This window comes from Stegostoma tigrinum, chromosome 30 (assembly GCF_030684315.1).
Source record: "Stegostoma tigrinum isolate sSteTig4 chromosome 30, sSteTig4.hap1, whole genome shotgun sequence".
In the NCBI taxonomy this organism is placed as follows: Eukaryota; Metazoa; Chordata; class Chondrichthyes; order Orectolobiformes; family Stegostomatidae; genus Stegostoma; species Stegostoma tigrinum.
In genome coordinates, this window is record NC_081383.1 from 8,016,890 (window position 1) to 8,037,470 (window position 20,581).

General features: G+C 40.9%; 1 protein-coding gene across 1 annotated transcript in view; it reads right to left on the reverse strand.

The window, feature by feature from the left end:
• Positions 1-1,160: 1,160 nt before the first annotated feature.
• ncln (nicalin) overlaps positions 1,161-20,581 on the reverse strand; it is a 55,332-nt gene continuing 35,911 nt past the window's right edge. The window contains exons 8-15 of the mRNA XM_048560062.2: positions 18,926-19,065; positions 17,621-17,796; positions 17,181-17,268; positions 15,252-15,290; positions 12,505-12,668; positions 8,642-8,695; positions 4,575-4,653; positions 1,161-3,564 (exon numbers count right to left, since the gene is read on the reverse strand). Coding sequence (XP_048416019.1) covers positions 3,505-3,564; positions 4,575-4,653; positions 8,642-8,695; positions 12,505-12,668; positions 15,252-15,290; positions 17,181-17,268; positions 17,621-17,796; positions 18,926-19,065 — 800 coding nt within the window. The 3' untranslated portion in view covers positions 1,161-3,504. The remainder of the gene's footprint in view (positions 3,565-4,574; positions 4,654-8,641; positions 8,696-12,504; positions 12,669-15,251; positions 15,291-17,180; positions 17,269-17,620; positions 17,797-18,925; positions 19,066-20,581) is intronic.

The window sequence follows — 20,581 nt, forward strand, 5'->3', positions numbered from 1 at the left end:
TACGCTCGTCAAGAACTAAGAAGTGATCAGCCTTATGGGTTTTAGACAATCACAGAATCCCTAGTGTGGAAACAGGTCATTCAGTCCTACAAATCCACACCAACTCTCCGAAGAGCACCTCATCCAGCCTCACCTCACTACCCTATCCTTGTAACCCTGTATTTCCCATGGCTAATCTATCTAATCTACATATTCTTGGGCACTATGGACAATTTAGCACAACAAATCCACATACCCGGCACATATTTGGACTGTGCGAGGAAATCAGAGCACCTGAAAGAAACCCACGCAGACAGTTGCCCAAGGCTGGAATTGAATCTGGGTCCCTGGTGCGGTGAGGCAGCAGTGCTAATCACTGAGCCACCATGCCAGCCTTGTTTTACTTGAACATTTTCTCGTAACTTAATAAACATGCCTGTCTTTTGGCTCTTTTCTCTTGAAAGAAGCAAGTGAATTAGCACAACAGTGGAAAACTCCTGATTGCATCTGGGGTTTCTGCCAGACTAATGATGTATGGCTGCTTGACGGCAGAATTAAGTCTCTGCTACAAAACCCTCTGTTGACACACACTGTAAATGAATGGTTGCTGTACTGGTCAAGCTGTTTTGTTTTAGTATGAGTCAGTGTTTTCAAGAGGGTTTGACAGCAATAAGTGGTGGCTGCAGTAGTATATAACAATTTGAATTTATATAGCACCTTTAATGTAATGAAATATCCCAAGGCATTTCACAGGACTGTTACCAAACAAAATTTGGCTGAGAAATACTAGGGAAAGTAACTGAAAGCATGATTGAAAGTAGGTTTTCAGTGGTGACAAGGAAGGGGAATGGGAGAAAAGTGGAGAGGTGTTGAAGAGAAAAAAAGAGGAAAGACAAAAAGGCATAAAAAGAACACAAGCAGAGGAGACAGAAGAGAGAAGAGATTTAGTGATGGATTTGCAGAGAACATAGGACCTAGGCAGCAGAAGACATAATCAAAGGTAGAGTGATTAAAATTAGGGATATGCAAGAGCCAAAAAATGGAACAGTAGGAGGTGAACATTATGTCTAGAGGAATTTATAGAAATAAGGAGGGGTGGGGCCATGGAGGGAATGGATTTGGAGGCTTGAGAATGTCAAATGTATCAAAACAACATTCAAAGACAAACACATGCCAACTGCTCAGTCTTTGCCTGCCATTTTATTTTTTTCCCTTTCTGCTGTACAGAACAGTCATGAAGGAAATCAGTGTTTGATACAGCTCCACTGTTATCCCATAATCCACTTCAATACACATCAGGAAAAAAAAAAATCCATCAACATCAATGATTTTCAACAAATAACCAGTTGAGATATAAATAAAAACTCAGGACAAGTGGCAGCAATTAAAAATGGAAGAAAAATGTTCCATCGAGTTTCAACAGAAAATACTCAAGGTTCGGCATATGCCACAGTGCATGACCAGGAATGAAATTGTACATTGCAATGCTTGGTAGAAGCTGCCATTTTTGAGTTGAAAGGCAAGAAAATATGTTTGCGGTTTTGATTTTTTGGTTGAAAGTTAGATTTAAAGTCTCACTAATTCAGATGACAGTGAGGGTAGTGCCCTCAATCCAGCTACTTTAAAGTGAACTAGCTCTCATGACGGTTAAGCAAGTAAACACACAAATCTGAGGTTCCAGCTTCAAAATCTGGGTAATACAGAATGAACAATTGCAGGTGTAACTGGGATTAATATCAATTCAGTTTCTCTCTCCCTAGACAAGCTAAGAGCTTCTGTTTGTATTTCAGATTTCTAGCATCTGCAATATTTTGTTTGCTTTCTGGCATAACAGTTGGTGCTTTGAGTGGAGTGTTAGGATCAATGTTATAGATAGTAGCCTGGACTTAACACTCCCAAAACTGGCATTTAAAAATGGGAATGGATTCAGCCATTCAAATGAACTATCCTCTCAGACACAGGTAATCATGTGCAGTTTTCTTTTTGCATAGCTGATTCACATTCACTGAAAATGAAAATAAACAGCACAGTGCTGCAGCGGGGTACAATTTATAAACTCAGGATTTTTAAATGAGTCTACAAAAAGCCAAAAATACTTAAAAAAAGGCACTGGAGAAACTCAGCAGGACTGGCAGCATCTGTGGAGGGAAAGCAGAGAAACATTGGATCCACTGACCTTTCATCAAAACCAGAGTTGAAGAAAAGTCACATGGGACTTGAAACATTATATCTGCTTTCCCTTCACAGATACTGCGATACCTGCTGAGTTTCTCCAAAAATGTGTTTTTGGTTTCAGATTTTCAGTACCTGCAGTGTTTTTTTTACAAAAAAGGGACTATTTTATAAAGTTGCAAGGACAAAAGCCCGTTACTTTTCCATTCTGTAAGTCAGGGTCTGATGTGTCAGGAAATGGAGAAGCTTCCATTTTGGCTAGCCAATGGGAAATTTTAATTAAGTACACCATGAATGGACACAGAATAAAGCTTCCTTTAATTGTGTCGAAGATCTTGCCTCAATCTCAAATTCGATTTCAGAAGAGTAACCTACTTGCCCCTTCCCACACTCCCCAAACATCAGTACGTCTGGAGGGAAGCCCAAATGCAGGGCAGTGAACACGAAAATCACAATAGCCCCATCAGATCAGGAGAGAGAATCAACTGGTCATGGTTTAACTCAAGGATCACCATACGTCAGAAGAGGTGAGAGGTTGAGATGGAGAATCCTTCATGGTAACCTCAGTAGGTGTGGGAATTGAACCAATATGGTTGATGTCACTCTGCGTTGCAACCAGTTGTCCAGCCAGTTAAGCAACCCAAGCTACTGAGCTCTTCTTCACTGATTTATTATGTTTCAATATTCAAGGTGTAAACATTTTACTAAGGCTGTTTCGCATCCTAAATTAAAAGACCCACATCTGTTCAATCGGCAGATAAAGGTATCGTGAAATTAAATGGTATGTGGATTTGACTATTATATGTACTTTCACATATATGGCTCCATGATGCAAAACATCTGTGACCACAGCTGGAGAAGCTACTCGGACGATTGTCTACGTGGTTACTTTGTAAGTAATTGGTACTGAACTATGGGCTATCCTGTGTCCATCACTCGTTTATTTAAACCAGGACCTTTACAGCTAACAGAGTTAAACATATTACAACCAACAAACATATATTCATGCATTCAAACCTGAATTGACATTATATAGGGGATTCTTAATATATGAGATTCTTAATATACGGATTCTTCAGTGGAGGACAGGTGGCCAGGTTTTAGGTAGTGCTTCACATGAATTGTATTTAGGTTAAAATGGAATAGTTTTTTGTGTAGTTGTAGAAGTGAAATAGCAATAGTGCCATTACTTATAGAACATCTTCCAATCCTTAGGAAGTTGCTGATGCTGCATAATCAAAAAGATTTGGCTCAGTGCTGTAGGTCAGATCCAGCCATACCACGAGATAAGGCGGCTCAATTGGAAGAATCCTTCTATTATGTGAAAGTACCAAGCGCAGAGGACTCTGGACATTAGTGCTGCTTTGGCTTCAGTGTTATTCTCCGTACTGTGTTGTAAATGAAACCAAAATTCTGCAAAAAAAAAGTGAAATTTTTGAAAACAAAGAGACTTTAAAAAAAAATTCTTTCCTAACATTAACTATTTCAACTTTCTGCTGTGGTCAAGATCATAACCAAGCACTCTACTCTCATCAACTACCACAAGCACTCTCAACACATTTCATGTAATGCAATGTCCCAAGGTTCTTCATGGGAGTATTTTGGGCCACATAAGATCTTAATCTGATGATTGACCAAACACAGTGTGTTTATGGTGTGTATTAAAGGAAGGAGAGTGGTGAAAGGCATAGAGGTATAGGGAGAAAATTCCAGAATTTGAGACTTAAGTGGTAGAAGGCACCAGGAGTGGAACAATTATAAATGGAAATGTACAGTGGCCAAAATTTGAGTAGCACAGAAATCTTGTAGGGTCATGGGGCTAGAGGCAAATGCAGAGATAGGGACGGGATGAGGCCACAGAGAGATTTGTAAACAAGAATGAATGAGATTTTTAAAATCAAGATGTAGCCTGACTGTAAATCAATGTAGGTAAGTGAGTACAGCTGTGTCAGAGAGAGAGGAGACTAGATGAGACACACTGGCAGCCAAGGTTTGGACAAGTTCAAGTTTGCAGAGTGTAGGATATAGAAGACCAGCCAGTAGTGTGCTGAAATAGTAGAGTTCCAAGGTAATGAAGGCACAGGTGAGATGGAGTAAAGTTAAACGACATGATGAAGATGAAGACAGATAGTCAGAGATGGCACAAATGAGGTCAGAAGCTCAACTCAGGATCAAATGTGACTCCAGAACATGGGCATACTGGCTGAAACAGACCATTGTCAGGGAGCTGGATGGAGTCAGCTAGAGAATGGAATCTGGAGCACAGGCTGAACAACAATGGTTTCCACCCTTCTCTTATCTAATTGATGAAGCATATTGATCTTTTTACATATTATTTATAATTCTTTGGAAAAATTTTTTATCCCTTCCACCCATATAAAGTTAAACAACACTGTCTTCTTTCAGGAGATTTATTTACTCACCTGAGCAACAAAATAGGTAACTCCTAGATATGCCGCTATACATAACGCCAACAATAGATCGAAGATGGCAGGTTTCACTCTGCAAACAGAACATATTGTAGACTTGTCACTTCAATGGCTAAAACAGAGGAAATGGTGAAAGCAGCAGGCAAACTGAAGTCGCTCATCTAAACCAGAGTTAGAAATGGTCATAACACTTCTGAAGTCCAAAGATAGGGAAATTAATGTTATTTGTGATTTAGTAGTATGATTACCTGGTAAGCACTCATAACACGTTAATACAGATAAGCGTGAAGTTGTCAACTTCACTAGGAACAGGGTAATAGTATTACTTTAATGGTGATAGATTGGAAAGGTTGATGTACAAAGGAACCTGGATGAGCTTATACACTAGTCTTGAAAACAACCATGTAGATGTAGCAAGCAGTTTAGGAAGGCAATTAGTATATTGGCTTTCATTGCAATAGGTTTGAGGACAGGAGCAAGGAAGACTGATAGCAACTGTATAGGGGCTTGGCAAGAACAGATCTGGAGTAGAGTGTGCAGTTTTGGTCTCCTTACCAGGCCGATTCCTGCGATGGTAGGTTTGTCATACAAGGACAGATTGGGTCAATTTAGGAGCCCATGTAATTGGAGCAGAAATAGACCAATCAGACCACCGAGTCTGCTCTGTCATTCAATGAGATTACAATCTGATTTGATAATCCTACCCGGTGATTCCTCAGATTAAAAAATCATCATCGTGGTCCTGAATATATTTAATGAATCAGCCTCGACAGCTTTCTGCACGAAAGAATTCCACAGATTCGCTACCCTCAAACGAAGTTCTTATGACCTACTAGTCTTAACCTAATAACACCTTACTAAGATTGGGCACACTGGTTCTTGACTCATACCACAAGGAGAATCAACTTCTTTCACATCTGCTCTGTCAAAGAATTCAGAGTATCCAAAACTCTAATAAGTACAAGTTTGAACTCCTAAAACACAATGAAAATCTCTCCAAACCCGAAGTCAACCTGCTGAACCTAGTCTAAATTGCTTCCAATGCCAGTAAAGCTTTCCTTAGGGAAGGAGACAAAAACCAGTTTCAGTAAGACCTCCCTATTTTATTATTCCATTCCTTTGAAATAAAGGCCGTCAGTCCAGTTGCCTTCTCTATTACTCATTGAATTTAGGCATTAGCTTTTTGTGATTCATGCACAAAGAACCCTAAGGCCCTGTGTGATGCAGCTTTCTGTAGTCTTTCCCTATTCAAATAACATTAAGCTCTTCTTTCTTTCCTGCCAAAGTGCATAACCTCATTTTTGTACATTATTTTCCTTATGCCAACTTTTTGACTATTCACTTAGAATATCTATATCCCTTTGCAGTCTCATGTCAAACCCACGAATTGGCAATACTACATTCACTTCTCTGATCCAAGTTACTAGTGTATTTTGTAAATAATTGTAGCTCCAGCACTGATTCCTGTGGCACTCCAGTAGTCACAGGTTGCTGTCCTGAAATTTCCCCCCTTATTCCAACTGTCTTCTATTAGTTAGCCAATTGTCTGTCCAGGCTAATAAACATATCCAGCACTAAGGGGTCTTATTTTAAGTCTTTTATGCCGTACCTGTTGGCCCTGTATACATTGGGAATTTAGAAGAATGAGAAGAGATCTCATTGAAGCATAGAACATTCTGACAGGGAAGGACAGACTGGGTGCAGAGATGGTGTCTCACCTAGCTAGGAGTGTGCAAGGGATCACTGTCTTAGAATACAGCGTGGACAATTTCAAACTAAGCAGAGGCAATATTTTTCCACTCAGAGGGTAATGAACCTGTGGAATTCTCCAAAACAGAAGGCTGCGGAGGCTAAGTCATTGTGTATATTTAAGGTCTATATATCAGATTTCTACAAGTTGACTGCATCAAGGGACATGGAACAGGAATGGCACTGATATGAAGGATCAGTTATGATCATGTTGAATCGGGGGTGATCTTGATGAGCCAAAATGTCTTACTTCTGTAGCTGTTTTCTATGTTTATGTACTCCTAGCATCTCATGGGATGGGGCAGGGTGGAAGGGAAAAAAAATTGAGGTGTTCAGCAAAAACACAAAAGCAAGGGTAGGTGATTAAATATAATGCAGTGTGGAGCTGGAGGAACACACCAGGCCAGGCAGCATTAGAGGAACAGGAAAGCAGACATTTCGGGTAGGGACCCTTGAGTAGCCCTTTCTTTTTAAGTGATTTTGTAGTTTCTGAACATTTGAGATTTGTAAGCAAACGCACATTAAGACTTGGTTATCTATTATTTCTGTGCTCGACAACCTCTACTGGTCCTCAACTCAAAAATGCCTGGATTTTAAAAATCTCTTGTAATCAAATTCCTCCAAGGTCATGTTCATGCAGCCTAACAAGCAACTGGGATTTCTGTATTCTTGTTCCTGCCCTCTTGCATTGGCAGATATTTCCTTGCACAAAATGCAAGAGTGCTTTCTGCTCAATCCCTTGAATTCCCTCACCATATGTTTTCACTTCTCTTCTCTCTTCCATTATGTTGCTTTACAAGAAGCAACTGTGACCTTAATACTGCCTTGTTAAAGTCTGTCTTGCAACACTACTGTGAAGTACCTTGGGACATCTGCCTATGTTAAAAGGTACTATATAAATCTAGTTTGTTGGAGAGCTAGAAGCAGAGGAGGGTCTTAAGGAAAAAACTGTGTTATGGACACAAACATTCTGCCACTTACAGTAGAAGAGGGGGAAGAGAGTGCACAATAATCCAAAATCATCAAGACAGTAGGTGGCAAAAAAGGTTTCTTGGTATAAAAGGTAGTTTGGGAAAAGGATTTTGCTAATCGTCCAGTTTCTGCTTAATGAAAACTTGCCACCTGAGGAGGAGTATCTTTCCCTCCTAAGAATCCCACTGTAACTAAATACATTTATTAAAGCTTTTAAAAGCTGTTTTAAACCATGCAGCCTGTTCTTTGCACCATGAATGACAACTTGGATGAGAAAACCATTCAGTTTGTCCTAGGGTCATCTAAAACAATGGCCAACCATTTCGTGAAACGATTCTTGAGATCTTGCTTTTGTACTAAAGAAAGAAAGGCTTCTTTTAAGACAAAAAGGATTGGGGAAAGTATCCTGCCATTTACATATGAGGAAGGTCATATTTCAAGAATAAGAAAGATTTATGGTAACTGCAATCAATTGGCAAATAATCAAACTTGAAATGGAATGTAGATATTTTACCATAATAAATCATGTCCAAATTAATCAAATCTCTTTCTTCCATTAGCTCCTAGTACACAACCAAATTTGGTCTGTGAATAAATCATTATACTCCTTAAAGTAATCACAAGTCTCTCCAATGGGAAAATTGATAGTACAGTAATCGTTTGTTTGTTACCATTCAATCCACAATCTTGTTTTCTTCTCTTCTGTTACAAAGCACTGGTGTGTTGGGAAAATAAGTTTTATATGCATACGTGATCCTTCAGTAACTCACCTTCTGAAATCATAGACTCTTAGGGTACATGAGCAGAATTCAAACAGGACTAGCAGCTTCTGTGGGGAGAAAGCAGAGTTAACGCTTTGACTCTGGTGACTCTTCATCAGAGCTGCTACAGAGTCACCGAGCCAAAGTGTTAACTCTGCTTTCTCCCCACAGATGTTGCCAGACCTCTGGAATTCCACCAGTATTTTCTGTTTTTGTTTCAGGTCTGAACAACTATAGTTCTTTGTTTTATTTTAGATTCTTAAGGCATACTCTCCATATGAGAGTCCAGACAGCAAGCACTGCAAGGCTATTCAACTATAAATGTTTGCAACTGAGTATGATCTAGTGCTTGCTTTGTGTCCACACATGTAAACTATTTTTGAGAGAGTAATTATTTGACAAAACGGGAATAGGAACTCAGGTAAATTTGCTTAACTCCCCCAACAAATGCTGGCAATAAGCCAATTATAGCTTTCTCCATCAGCCAACCTATGACTATTCTAGTTTCCAAGTATCAGTACTATATTAGTACTGCTGAGCTATAGGGATAGAAAACTCTATATGGTATGCCGTTCATACCTGTATGCATTCATGGTCTGTTTCAGCTGATCATAGAAGAGAAATTCAGGGTCCCTGCAATCAGAAAAAGATTAGTCACCTATGTCATCAAAACTTCAAGAAAACTTGTTTTTATTTCCTAACAGTAAAAATTCCAAGTTCACACCATATAGGCTTGAGACCTCCAGTGACTGATACCAGGTAGATATCTATATATACGTGTATGTGTGCTGAATGCTGGAGCAACAAAAAAAAAAGAAAACAGCAGTTAAATGCAAGTCCACTGCACATGACTGGAAAAGAGAGACCATATAAGGAGTGAAGCATATAATATATAGTTATGGGAATTTGGAGACAGTGTGAATAGAACTGGTAAATCTTTCCTTCCTCTCTCCAGTTTAAAGGTTCAGTAGCCGAGTTAAAAGGTTAATAAGATCACGTTTCCAAATTGCTTTTCTGGCTCATTGATCTTGTTTTTTTTAAAAAAATCAAAGCCCAAGCTCAAATGCCCAGCGCAAAAAAGTGACAGTCATCAGAAGACCACAAATTCATTGGTTGGTAAAAGCTACTAATTTGAGTACAACAGATCCAACACCTGCAATAGATGGTGTCCACCAGCTCCCAAATCATGCATTCCAACATTTTTAAAACAAAAAAAAATCAAAATTACGAATTAAGCCAGATGTATTGTATCTGCATGATGTAGGAGCTGGCGGACCCTGTTGTGGCTCAATGACCACATCTGTAGTAACTGTTGATTGCTTGAAGAACTCAAGCTCAGAGTTGATGAGCTGGAGTCTGAGCTTTGAATGCTGTGATACAGAGACAGAGTGTGTTATCTGGACAGTGTTTCAGGAGGTAGTCATAACCCTCAGATTAACCTCCCTGAATTTGGTCAGTGGTCAGGGACAGAAGGGTGTGACTACCAGCAAGGCAGATAAAGGGATCCTGCACTTAGTGCTAAAGTAGCCTCAGCCCTTGAACTTGTCTATCAGGTCTGAGATTCTTGCTTCCTCTGTGGATGAGAGCAAGGACTGCAGGGAGGATGAGCAAACTGACCATAGCACCGTGGTACTGGAAGCCATTCAAGAGGGGGAGAAAAAGAGAAATGGAGTTGCAATTGGGGATAGGATAGTCAGGGGAATAGACACTGTTCTATGGCCATAATTGAAAGCCCCGAAGGCTGTGTTGCTCGTCTGGTGCCTTGGTTCAGAATAACGCACTTGGGCTTCAGAGGAACTTGGGGTAGGAGGGGAAGACCCATTGTCATGCAACCTCCCCCCCCCAACAATATACAAAGAAAGAGGAAAGAGGGTCTGCTGAGGGAATATGAACAGCTAGGGGCTAAATTAAAAAGCAGAACCAATCATCTCTAGATTACTAACTGAGCCAGAGGCTAATGGCACAAGATTAATGAGAGATAAACCCATGACCCAAAGATTGGTGTAGGCAAAACAGGTTTGGAGGGAGTTGTCCTCGAGTGCGTGCAGCATACAAAAGATGACAAATGAGCTTGTACTGCAAGTGGACTGGGCGAAAATCAGATTGGTATCAGATCCCAAGAAAGAAAAAAAAAATGGAATCTGTGGAATGTCTACAAGACTGTTTTGCAGCAGCGTGTGGTACAGCCCATTAGGGAACTGGCAAATCTGGATTTGGTAATGTGTAATAAGGCAGACTGGATAGAGGAGCTTAAGGTCAACAAAGTCCTTGGCGTTCCTCTTGACCATATTATAACAGAATTCACCCTGCAGTTTGAAAAGGAGAAGACTGAATCAGATGCAACAGTTTAATGATTGAGTAAAAAGGTAACTACGAAGACATGAGGGAGGAGCTGGCCAGAATTTATTGGAAGGGAAACAGAGGAGGGAAGATGGTGGAACGGCAATGGCAGGAGTTACAAGGGTAATTCATAAAGCTTAGCAGAAATTCAACCCAAGGATGAAGAAACATACTAAGGGAAGGTCGAAGCAACCATGACTGACAAAGAGAAATCAGAGACAGCACAAATGCAAAAGAAAATGTATACAATGTCATGAAGATAAGTGGGACACCAGAACATTGGGAAACTGTCAATGACCAGAAGATTGCTTTTTTTTTAAAAAAGAAGTTATGGTGTGGGGAATGAAATATGACAGTAATTTAGTTGGTGACTGTAAGTGGTTTTTTTAAAGATGTGTGAAATGTAAGAGAAGCAAGAGTGGACATTGGAAAATAAGGCTAGAGCAGTCGTAATGGAGAATAAAAAAATTACAAGGAACTGGACAGGTATTTTGCATCAGTCTTCACAGTGAAAGACACAAGCATACCCGAACTTCAAGCGACTTGGGGCAGACGTGGGGAAGTGAAAGGTCTGAAGGTGGATAAATCACGCAGATCAGCTGAACTACACTCTGGGGTTCTGAAGGAGACAGCTGAGGGATTGTGCAGGCATTATTGGTGATCTTTCAGGAATCACTGAAGACAGAGAGGATACCACAGAACTAGAAAATGGCTCATGCAGTGCCCTTATTTAGGGAGGGAGAGAGGCAAAGAAACTATAGGCCAGTTACCCTGTCCTCTGTTGTTTAGATTTTAGAGTTCATTATTAATGACGAGGTTGCGCAGTCCTTGGAAGTGCACTGTAAAATAGGGCCGAGTCAGCCTGTCTTTGTCAAGGGGAGCTTGCACCTCACAAATCTATTAGAATTCTTTGAGAAGGTAACGAGCAAGTCACACAAAGGGCACCAACAGACATGGATTTTCAGAAGGCTTCTGTCAAGGTTCTGTACAGGAGCCTGGTAAATATAAGAGTCAATAGTGTCAAAGGAAAGGTACTAGCATGGATACAGGATTGGCTGACTGGTAGAAAGCAGTTGGGACAAAAGGGTCTTTTTCCATCACAGGAGTTGGTGCTGGGACCATAACTATTCATGTTATATATTAACAAGTGACAAAGGAAAGGAGGATATTTTTGCTAGGTTTGCAGACAATACAAAGATAGGTGGAGGGTCAGTTAATATTGAGGAAGCAGGAGGCTGCAGAAGAACTTGGACAGATTAGGAAAGTGGGCAAAGTAGCAGCAGATTGAATACAATGTGGGAAAGGAAAGGGTGAGGTTATGAAAGGAAAAATAGAGGCATAGACTATTTTCTAAATGGAAAAGGGCTTTGGAAATCTGAAGAACAAAGGGATTTAGGGAAGTCTAGTTCAATATTCTCTTCAGGTTGCCTTGCAGATTCAGTTCACAGTTAGGAAGACAGCTAAAATGTTAGCATTCATTTCAAATGGACTAGAATACAAGGGCAGAAATACGCCATTTTAGTTGTACAACACTTTAGTCAGAACACTTCTGGAATACTGACAGCAGTTTTGGGCCTTCTATCCAAGCAATGATGTGCTGGTGTTGGAGGGGGGCCAGGGGAGGTTTCAAAGAACTATCCTTCGAATGAAGCAATTGTCATGTGAGCGGTTGAGGACTCTGGGTACGTACTCTCTGGACTTCAGAAGGAGGGGGGGATCTGACCGAAACTTACAGAATAGTGATAGGCCTGCACAGAGTGGCTATGGATATGGCATTTCTACTAGTAGGATAAACTAGGACCCAAGCACACAGCCTGAGAGTGAAGGGACATCCCTTTAGAAATGAAACAAGGAGGAATTTCTTCAGCCAGAGGGTGGTGCATCTGTGGAACTCACTGCGCAGAAGGTTGTGGAGACCAAGCATTAAGACAGCGATAGGTAGTTTCTTGATTAATGAGTGGACCAAAGGTTATAGGAGAAGACAAGAGAATGAGGTTGAGAAATGTATTGCCTATGAAGAATGGTCCCATACTTGTGGTGTGGTTTACATGGGTGTACAAGCAGTATTCCTTCCTTGATTTTAAACAAAAAGCATAAGTTACCTTTTATCTGCCTTCACGTGATGGCGTTTGACATCTTTCAAGTATCGACTCATGTAATACTCCATTGTGGAGATCAGGCTGCTGTCCTTATCAACAAGCTGTGCTGCTCTTGGCTGAGCTGTTAGCCAGTCAAGTACAGAAGATAGCTGGTCCTCTTGTAATTGCTATATTGGGAGAGATAGAGGAGGAAAATCAGACTGATGAATGGAGGGGACACCGAAAAGCAAAATACACACCATTTTTGAACATTTTGCTCCTTAGATTCTGATAAGCTGTTGTGCATGAGATACAAATTCAGATCTGCTAAGACCATTGTGAAGGGCAGGACAACTATCAGGATTGTTGAGCGTAGGGGAAAAGCTCATGCAAACTGAAAATGAATGATAAAGTGATGTTCAGATTAGCTTTTAAAAGCTCCCATGAAACTAAAGAGAGCCATATAAAACCACTGATATCTGACTTTCCTGAAAATTTATTTATTTTTAACTTTTATTACACTTGTAGGATAGGAGGGAAAAATTACCAAACAATTTTACTGAAAATACAAATCAGTCCTGCATTATTATTATTCAGCCAAACTTGAATCCACAGCTTCTTCAGTGAAATCTCTGACTCTTTTCCCAATCAGGCTGATTCCCTCCAACAAGTTAAAAAATTTATCTAACACATTATAACCTAAATTGTTGCCTAAGCACTTTCCCTCTGGCGTTTCAAGTCACTCTGGATGCTACTGTCAAGTTGATGGACGAATCCCATATAACCTGACACCATTATACCATCGTGATCTACGTGCTATCACCTCCACACAAATCTGTGTCTCTGTATCACTGGACTGCTCTTTATACCTTGCTTCCTCTTTTCTACCGTCAGTTGTAATTCTTTTTAAAATCAACTGCCCACCGTGCTCTACAACCACATGTTCAATTCTGACCTGCTCTGATGAAGCTTTGAACCCAGTAATAATTCCTGCAGACTAAACAGTGGACAAAGAGGGTAGAGTTCACTATTTCTCCTTTTTAATGTAAAAGGCAGATTTGCACTTACATAAGCAGCTCGCAATATCTTAAAACGGGATGGTAACCAATAAAACACTTCTTAAAGCATGGCCATTGTATAAGAGAGGAAATGTGGCAGCCAAGGTACGCGCAGTGAAGACCAATCTGATTATTAGGTAATTTTTTTGTATTGGTTGGAGTTAAACATAGCCAAGGATATTGGCCAGGGAGGGGTGGGGGAGTAATTCTTATTTGAAATAATACCATGGAATCATTCACATTTATCCAAGAGGTTTAACATTTTACCCCTCAGAGCTGTGTCACCCAAAAGTCTGTTCTTCAATCTGCAACAGTATGATTCAAACTCTCAACCTCCTGGCTCAGCTATGAACTAACTACCAAATGAGCCAAGTTGGCGCTAATAGGTCATTAGATGTCAGCAGTCTAGTTCAATAACGTTTTCATCTTTCAAAACGGTCACCTGATTTGTAATTCACTTAATACATGCCCAAGGGTTCAATTCCCACCATGGCAAATGCTGAAATTCAAATTCAGTAAGATATCTTATAGGTAGATTCTTGGTCAGTAGGGGAATCAAGTGTTATGGGGTAAGGGCAGGAACATGGACATGAAGAGTCAGATCAGTAAAGGTCCTACTGAGTGGTGCAGCAGGTTCAAGGGGCCAAACAGGCAAGTCCTGTTCCTATTTCTCATGGATTAGACAGCTGGTCTACTGGCAACATTGCAACCATTATGTCAACTGTAATTAAAAAAAAACTCATCTGGTTCATTCATGTCTTTTAGGAAATCTGCCATCTTTTCCTTGTCTAGCTTACATGCGACTCCACATCCACAGCAACGTTGCTGACTTTGGGACATTACACATGGGTAATAAATTAATATTGCCAAGCTAGCAACACTGATAGAGTCACACTGCACGGAAATAAGACACATCGGTCCAAAATCTTTACGCATGCACGTTTCATCAAAGGATCACTGGCCAGTGATTTTCTCTTAATGTGGAGACTGAACAGAGACCAGGGGATTGGCTCCGTACAGTGTCAGGCAGGAAGTTTAACAATTAAGATGATCCAATTGAAAACTCAGAACCCGAGGGTGCAGCATTAGTAGATACAGGGTGGTGTAAAAGTTACATCAGTACTCTGGAGTTCATTCTGCCCAACACCTTAAGGAGGACATTTCATATATTTAACAAATTCATTGTGAAAGAAGCATGACTTCAAGGAAATACCAAGTAGGGTCTGAAAAGTTCCTAAGAGTTCTACATATCCCCTAAAATGCACTTTTTGTTTTAATTTTAGCACACAGAAAAACATCCTGCAGGTGAGGATCCTTGCAAGCATACATGGTGCTCTTCCCTAGCTAAGAAGTCTGTGATTGCAGTGGTTGGGGTATATCTCGACAGGAGATGCGAATTGTTTTTATTACTGCAGTGTAGCTATAATACATTGCAGTAGATATAATAGATTAATTATGTCTGATGCTGTGGAGGTCATGCAGCATCCATGGTTATTGCTGTACACAACACTTTAATGGATTCTGAAGGGCCTGAAACCAGTCCCTGATTTCATATTTAAAAACCACTGTACCAACATTATAATCTTGTTGTGTTTTAAGACAGAATATATTACCTCAGATGTCCAGCTATTGTGCACACCCCAGCAGCTGTGATCTCACTCATTCTGTAAAAATGAAAGTGAAGTTCCAAGTCACAAAGACATTCAAGCTTACCATTTGCTCTGTGAAGATTTGAAGGTCCTCTGGGGCACCCTAAAAATAAAACAAAACAAACTTTTAAAGAAACAGCCCAATAAAGACATGAATGGAGGAGATTTTCAACTTGCAGCAACACGTGTACACAAAACACCAACAATATGGTTCAAAGATCTATTGTGGTCCATCCCTTTAATGGATTAGCAACCTGTGGTTGATGAGTGGTTCAGCTTGTAACTTGCTTGACTTTGAAGGGACAGCTTGGCTGAAAATCAAGTGGAAGTTTCCTAGCTCCATTTCTACTTCAGTGAACAAATATTTGAGAGGACTTAAGAGGCAGAGCCCATTCCTGCACTTACAGCACAAGACAACCGTTATAGCATGATCAAAAACAGGAGTCATTGGGACATCCAAGTTCTATTACTCCACCAGCATGTAATATCTGAATCCTCTGAATAACCTGCAAGCAAAAATCAGTACTTAACAATGGTCACATTTTGCTGAATTGCTGTATCACTACACTAGAGGCTACTGCTGCGCTTGGTACAGGGACACAGGAGCAGACTATCCAGCCCTTTGAGCCTGCTCTGCCCTTCAATGTGATCATGGATAATCTGGTTGTGGGTTTTCCTGTCTGCATCCATCATCCTGACATCCCCGCCATGCTGATTTCCTCAATGATCAAAGATGCATCCACTCAGCCTTGGCTAAATTCAACGACCTAATCACCAGTGTTTTCTGGCAAGAGAATTCCACAGCTCCACAGAGAGAGAAAAGAAAATCTCAATTCCATCTTAAAAGGGAGACCTCTTATTTTTAAGCTGCCTCCCCTAGGATTTTGTACGTTTCCATATGGTTCTCTCCCATCCTAACATTTAATGGGAAAAATGCCAAACCTGTTCAACTTTGCTTCACTTTGGCAATGACTCATGCCAGAACCATCTCTAATCAGCTTCTAATGCAATTATTCCTTTTTCAGATGAAGAGATCAAAACTGCACAGCAGTAATAAAACTTTACTGCTTTAATATTCCATTGCCCTTGCAATAGACATTAAAGCTTTAGTATATAGCGTTTCTGAAAAAAGATTATCTTTCTGAAGTGAAAACAGAAAATACTGGAAACACATCTGGTTCATCAGAAACCAAGAGATGGATTAATTTGTACAGTTGGGTTTTTCATACTTATTTAGTATTAGAGAACCTTCAGTGATGCTAAAGATTATTTAATTTACACAGTGAGTACTAATCCAAATTTGCCTTAACTTCTTCACCAAACAAGAAGCTGCTCTTGTTTTGACAGCCTTCAACAGAAACCCAGCAGAACTGGGGGTGGAGCAGGGCAGGGTGCTTGTGTGCATGTGCATGAGAGAGAAAGAAAGGAGGAGGAGGAAGAGGTTACTTCTACTTTCTTGTGTGCGCTAATCCAGAGTCAGACACCAGGTGGAGACAATAGCCACTGCACCACTTAAGGCAGCTTCATCTGATTCACCTTCACCTACCTGGTGGGGTGAGCACTGCAGAAGTGAAGGAATTCTGGAACAAGAGACTGGAGGGCAAATATGGGCTGAATGCATTTGAAAGGAAGAGATAGAGTGTGTAAGGGCAAAATGAGTTCTGGGAACTCTTACTACACAAGAAAATGTCTCAGTCATATGGTCGAGATAAGATGCATTGAGGAAGCGACCTCACTGCACCACACAGGGATTTACAAACCATAGGGACTACCATCCCAAAAGCTCCCCTATATTTCAAAGATATCTTGGAAAATGGGTTCCATTGCCAAAGATATCTTCTCTAATTAATGTTAGCCTTTCCTTCCGTCACCAGATCACCATAGGAAAATGAGCCTGTTCGTTCAAGGGAGGACAATTTTCTGCGGATTCAGGGGTTAAAAAAAAAAATGAAGTTGTGAAATGATAAAAGAAATAAGAAAGAAGGATCCTTACCTTCTCTGTTAGGTTGTAAATTAACCTTGCCAGTGCCTCAGCAATTACTTTGGTATTGCGACTTAATTTCTGAATACTAATTTGGGACCTAAATTTTGAAGAAAAACATACAATGAAAAGTTTTCTTGATACAAGGTAAAAGCAGATAGCTAACAACACATTTACTTTCAGGAATAGCCCTGACCTTTTTTTTATAAATCAACCCCATGTGTTCTTACCACACCCCTCAATCCTCTCTTTTTCATTGACTTGCCTCTTCAGTTCTAGAATACAGTTCGTTTCAGTGGCCTGCCTAAAACTTCTTCCTGCAACTTTTTACAAGAAAGTTCTACATTACTTTCCTTGTGGCTGTTTTCATGTCCTACAGTTTAAACCCATCATTTCTAAGCAAAACATGCTCGACAAAATTATTAAAGCAAGAACGAGGAGGGTCTTCTTACCTCATGTCCATAACACTGGTTCGAAGGCTGTTTTTATGGCTTTCTAGGCGGGATACTGTGAATGCTGGTAATCGGCGAATTCCAAATCGTTCATGTTCCCAGGCCAACATGTCTTCTGCTAAGTTGATTTTTTTATGGATCATGGAGAATTTCACTTCTGGATACCTGGAGGTTACCTACGTTTTAAATTCGTTAATTTTTCAATCAACCAACAGATTACTTATTCAGACATGCAACTTACCATTAACATGCTCCAATCTTAAAGCAAAGACCAGCACCAAAGAAGCAATTTTAACTCACAGGATATCACATAAGAGTCTGGGAGTTCAACCTTGAGTATCAGTAAAGGCTTTTAAAACTTTTTTTAAAATTCATTCACAGGATGTGGACATTGCTGGCTCAGCCATCATTCATTGTCCATTCCTAATTGCCCAGAGAGCATTTTAGAGTAAACCACATTGCTATGGGTTTAAGTATATCTAAGCATATGCCAAGTATATTTGTTAGACAATTCCCAGGTGCATAACAGATTGTCAATAGCAGGAACTTGGGTTGACAAATTCTGCAGCACAGGCTAAATTGTAGTTGCTTCTAAGTGACACTGATCAAATCAGCATGGACTGCAGACTGAAGCTAGGACCTTTCCATTCACATTCAGAAGCTGAGCACTAACATTTTCTACTTTTATCATGGTCATCATTGTTAAAAGGAAGTCTCAGCATTTGATAACATCAACTAATTGAGCACAAAAATCAATTCTTGGATCTCTTCACCCAGCTCCATAGTAAGATGGAACCGAGCAGGGTATGTGAGAAAGTGCATGCACTAGCAAAACAGTGAATTTCGAACTTTGCGTGAATTCACTGGCCGTTTCCACAGTGAATTTACAATCTCAGCTGCTGTCTCTGGAATGCAATAGGGACCAGTTTATATCTCTGTCCCATGATTAAGTAGAGAAAAATGAGCCAGTCTTATTGAGGCACTGGCTTAAAGCACCAATGGTAGAAGACTGTAGGCGGGATGCTTGTCTATCATGTACCTAAAAAGGTCAAAGAGTGGGATATCAGCATTGTTACTTACACCAATGTGAGATCCAACTTACAGCAGTAACATGCTACAGACAGGACACATTGACAGCAGTTTATTGGGTATAAAGCATATTGTTGTCCTTATACCCTTAAAAACTAACTGCATGCGATGGAAATATTAGGTGTTAGCCCAGCAGCTTGTCTTGCTACCCAGCACCTGTGGCAGATCCTTAAGTTCTACTCTAAATAAGTGAGCTTGATGTGGCAACACACTTACAGTCTCCAGCTCTTTTAGGAAGGTGTGCTGTGGAGTGGCTTCCTTAGGTGGCTTTGAAACATGAAGATAAAGACTATCACCATTGCCTAATGTATCAAGGCACAAAACGAATGCAACGTTATCCTGAAGAAGGCTGGAATCTGGAAAACATGGACCGCATCCACAAGATTACAGCCTAGTACAGACATAGAACATAGAACATAGAACAGTACAGCACAGAACAGGCCCTTCAGCCCACAATGTTGTGCCGACCATTGATCCTCATGGATGCACCCTCAAATTTCTGTGACCATATGCATGTCCAGCAGTCTCTTAAATGACCCCAATGACCTTGCTTCCACAACTGCTGCTGGCAACGCATTCCATGCTCTCACAACTCTCTGCGTAAAGAACCTGCCTCTGACATCCCCTCTATACTTTCCACCAACCAGCTTAAAACTATGACCCCTCGTGCTAGCCATTTCTGCCCTGGGAAATAGTCTCTGGCTATCGACTCTATCTATGCCTCTCATTATCTTGTATACCTCAATTAGGTCCCCTCTCCTCCTCCTTTTCTCCAATGAAAAGAGACCGAGCTCAGTCAACCTCTCTTCATAAGATAAGCCCTCCAGTCCAGGCAGCATCCTGGTAAACCTCCTCTGAACCCTCTCCAAAGCATCCACATCTTTCCTATAATAGGGCGCCCAGAACTGGACGCAGTATTCCAAGTGCGGTCTAACCAAAGTTTTATAGAGCTGCAACAAGATCTCACGACTCTTAAACTCAATCCCCCTGTTAATGAAAGCCAAAACACCATATGCTTTCTTAACAACCCTGTCCACTTGGGTGGCCATTTTAAGGGATCTATGTATCTGCACACCAAGATCCCTCTGTTCCTCCACGCTGCCAAGACAACCTGATAAAATGTGCCTCCCCTTACAGGATGAATTGAATAATTTTAACTACTGGCCAGAAGTTAATTCCATAGAATTTTGTACCACAGAGTAGTGCCATTTGGCCAAAACAGGCCAGAATTGTGCTTCCGTACTGACGCGATCCACAAAGATCAGTCAACTCCTGCCAATATCAGCCCAAATAGGAAATAATCAAGACTAAGTTCCTGGACCATAATGAAGCAAAACTACTTACTGAATATCTAAGATAATAAAATGTGAGGCTGGATGAACACAGCAGGCCAAGCAGCATCTCAGGAGCACAAAAGCTGACGTTTCGGGCCTAGACCCTTCATCAGAGAGGGGGATGGGGGGAGGAAACTGGAATAAATAGGGAGAGAGGGGGAGGCGGACCGAAGATGGAGAGTAAAGAAGATAGGTGCAGAGGGTGTAAGTGGGGAGGTAGGGAGGGGATAGGTCAGTCCAGGGAAGACGGACAGGTCAAGGAGGTGGGATGAGGTTAGTAGGTAGCTGGGGGTGCGGCTTGGGGTGGGAGGAAGGGATGGGTGAGAGGAAGAACCGGTTAGGGAGGCAGGGACAGGTTGGACTGGTTTTGGGATGCAGTGGGTGGGGGGGGGAAGAGCTGGGCTGGTTGTGTGGTGCAGTGGGGGGAGGGGATGAACTGGGCTGGTTTAGGGATGCAGTAGGGGAAGGGGAGATTTTGAAACTGGTGAAGTCCACATTGATACCATATGGCTGCAGGGTTCCCAGGCGGAATATGAGT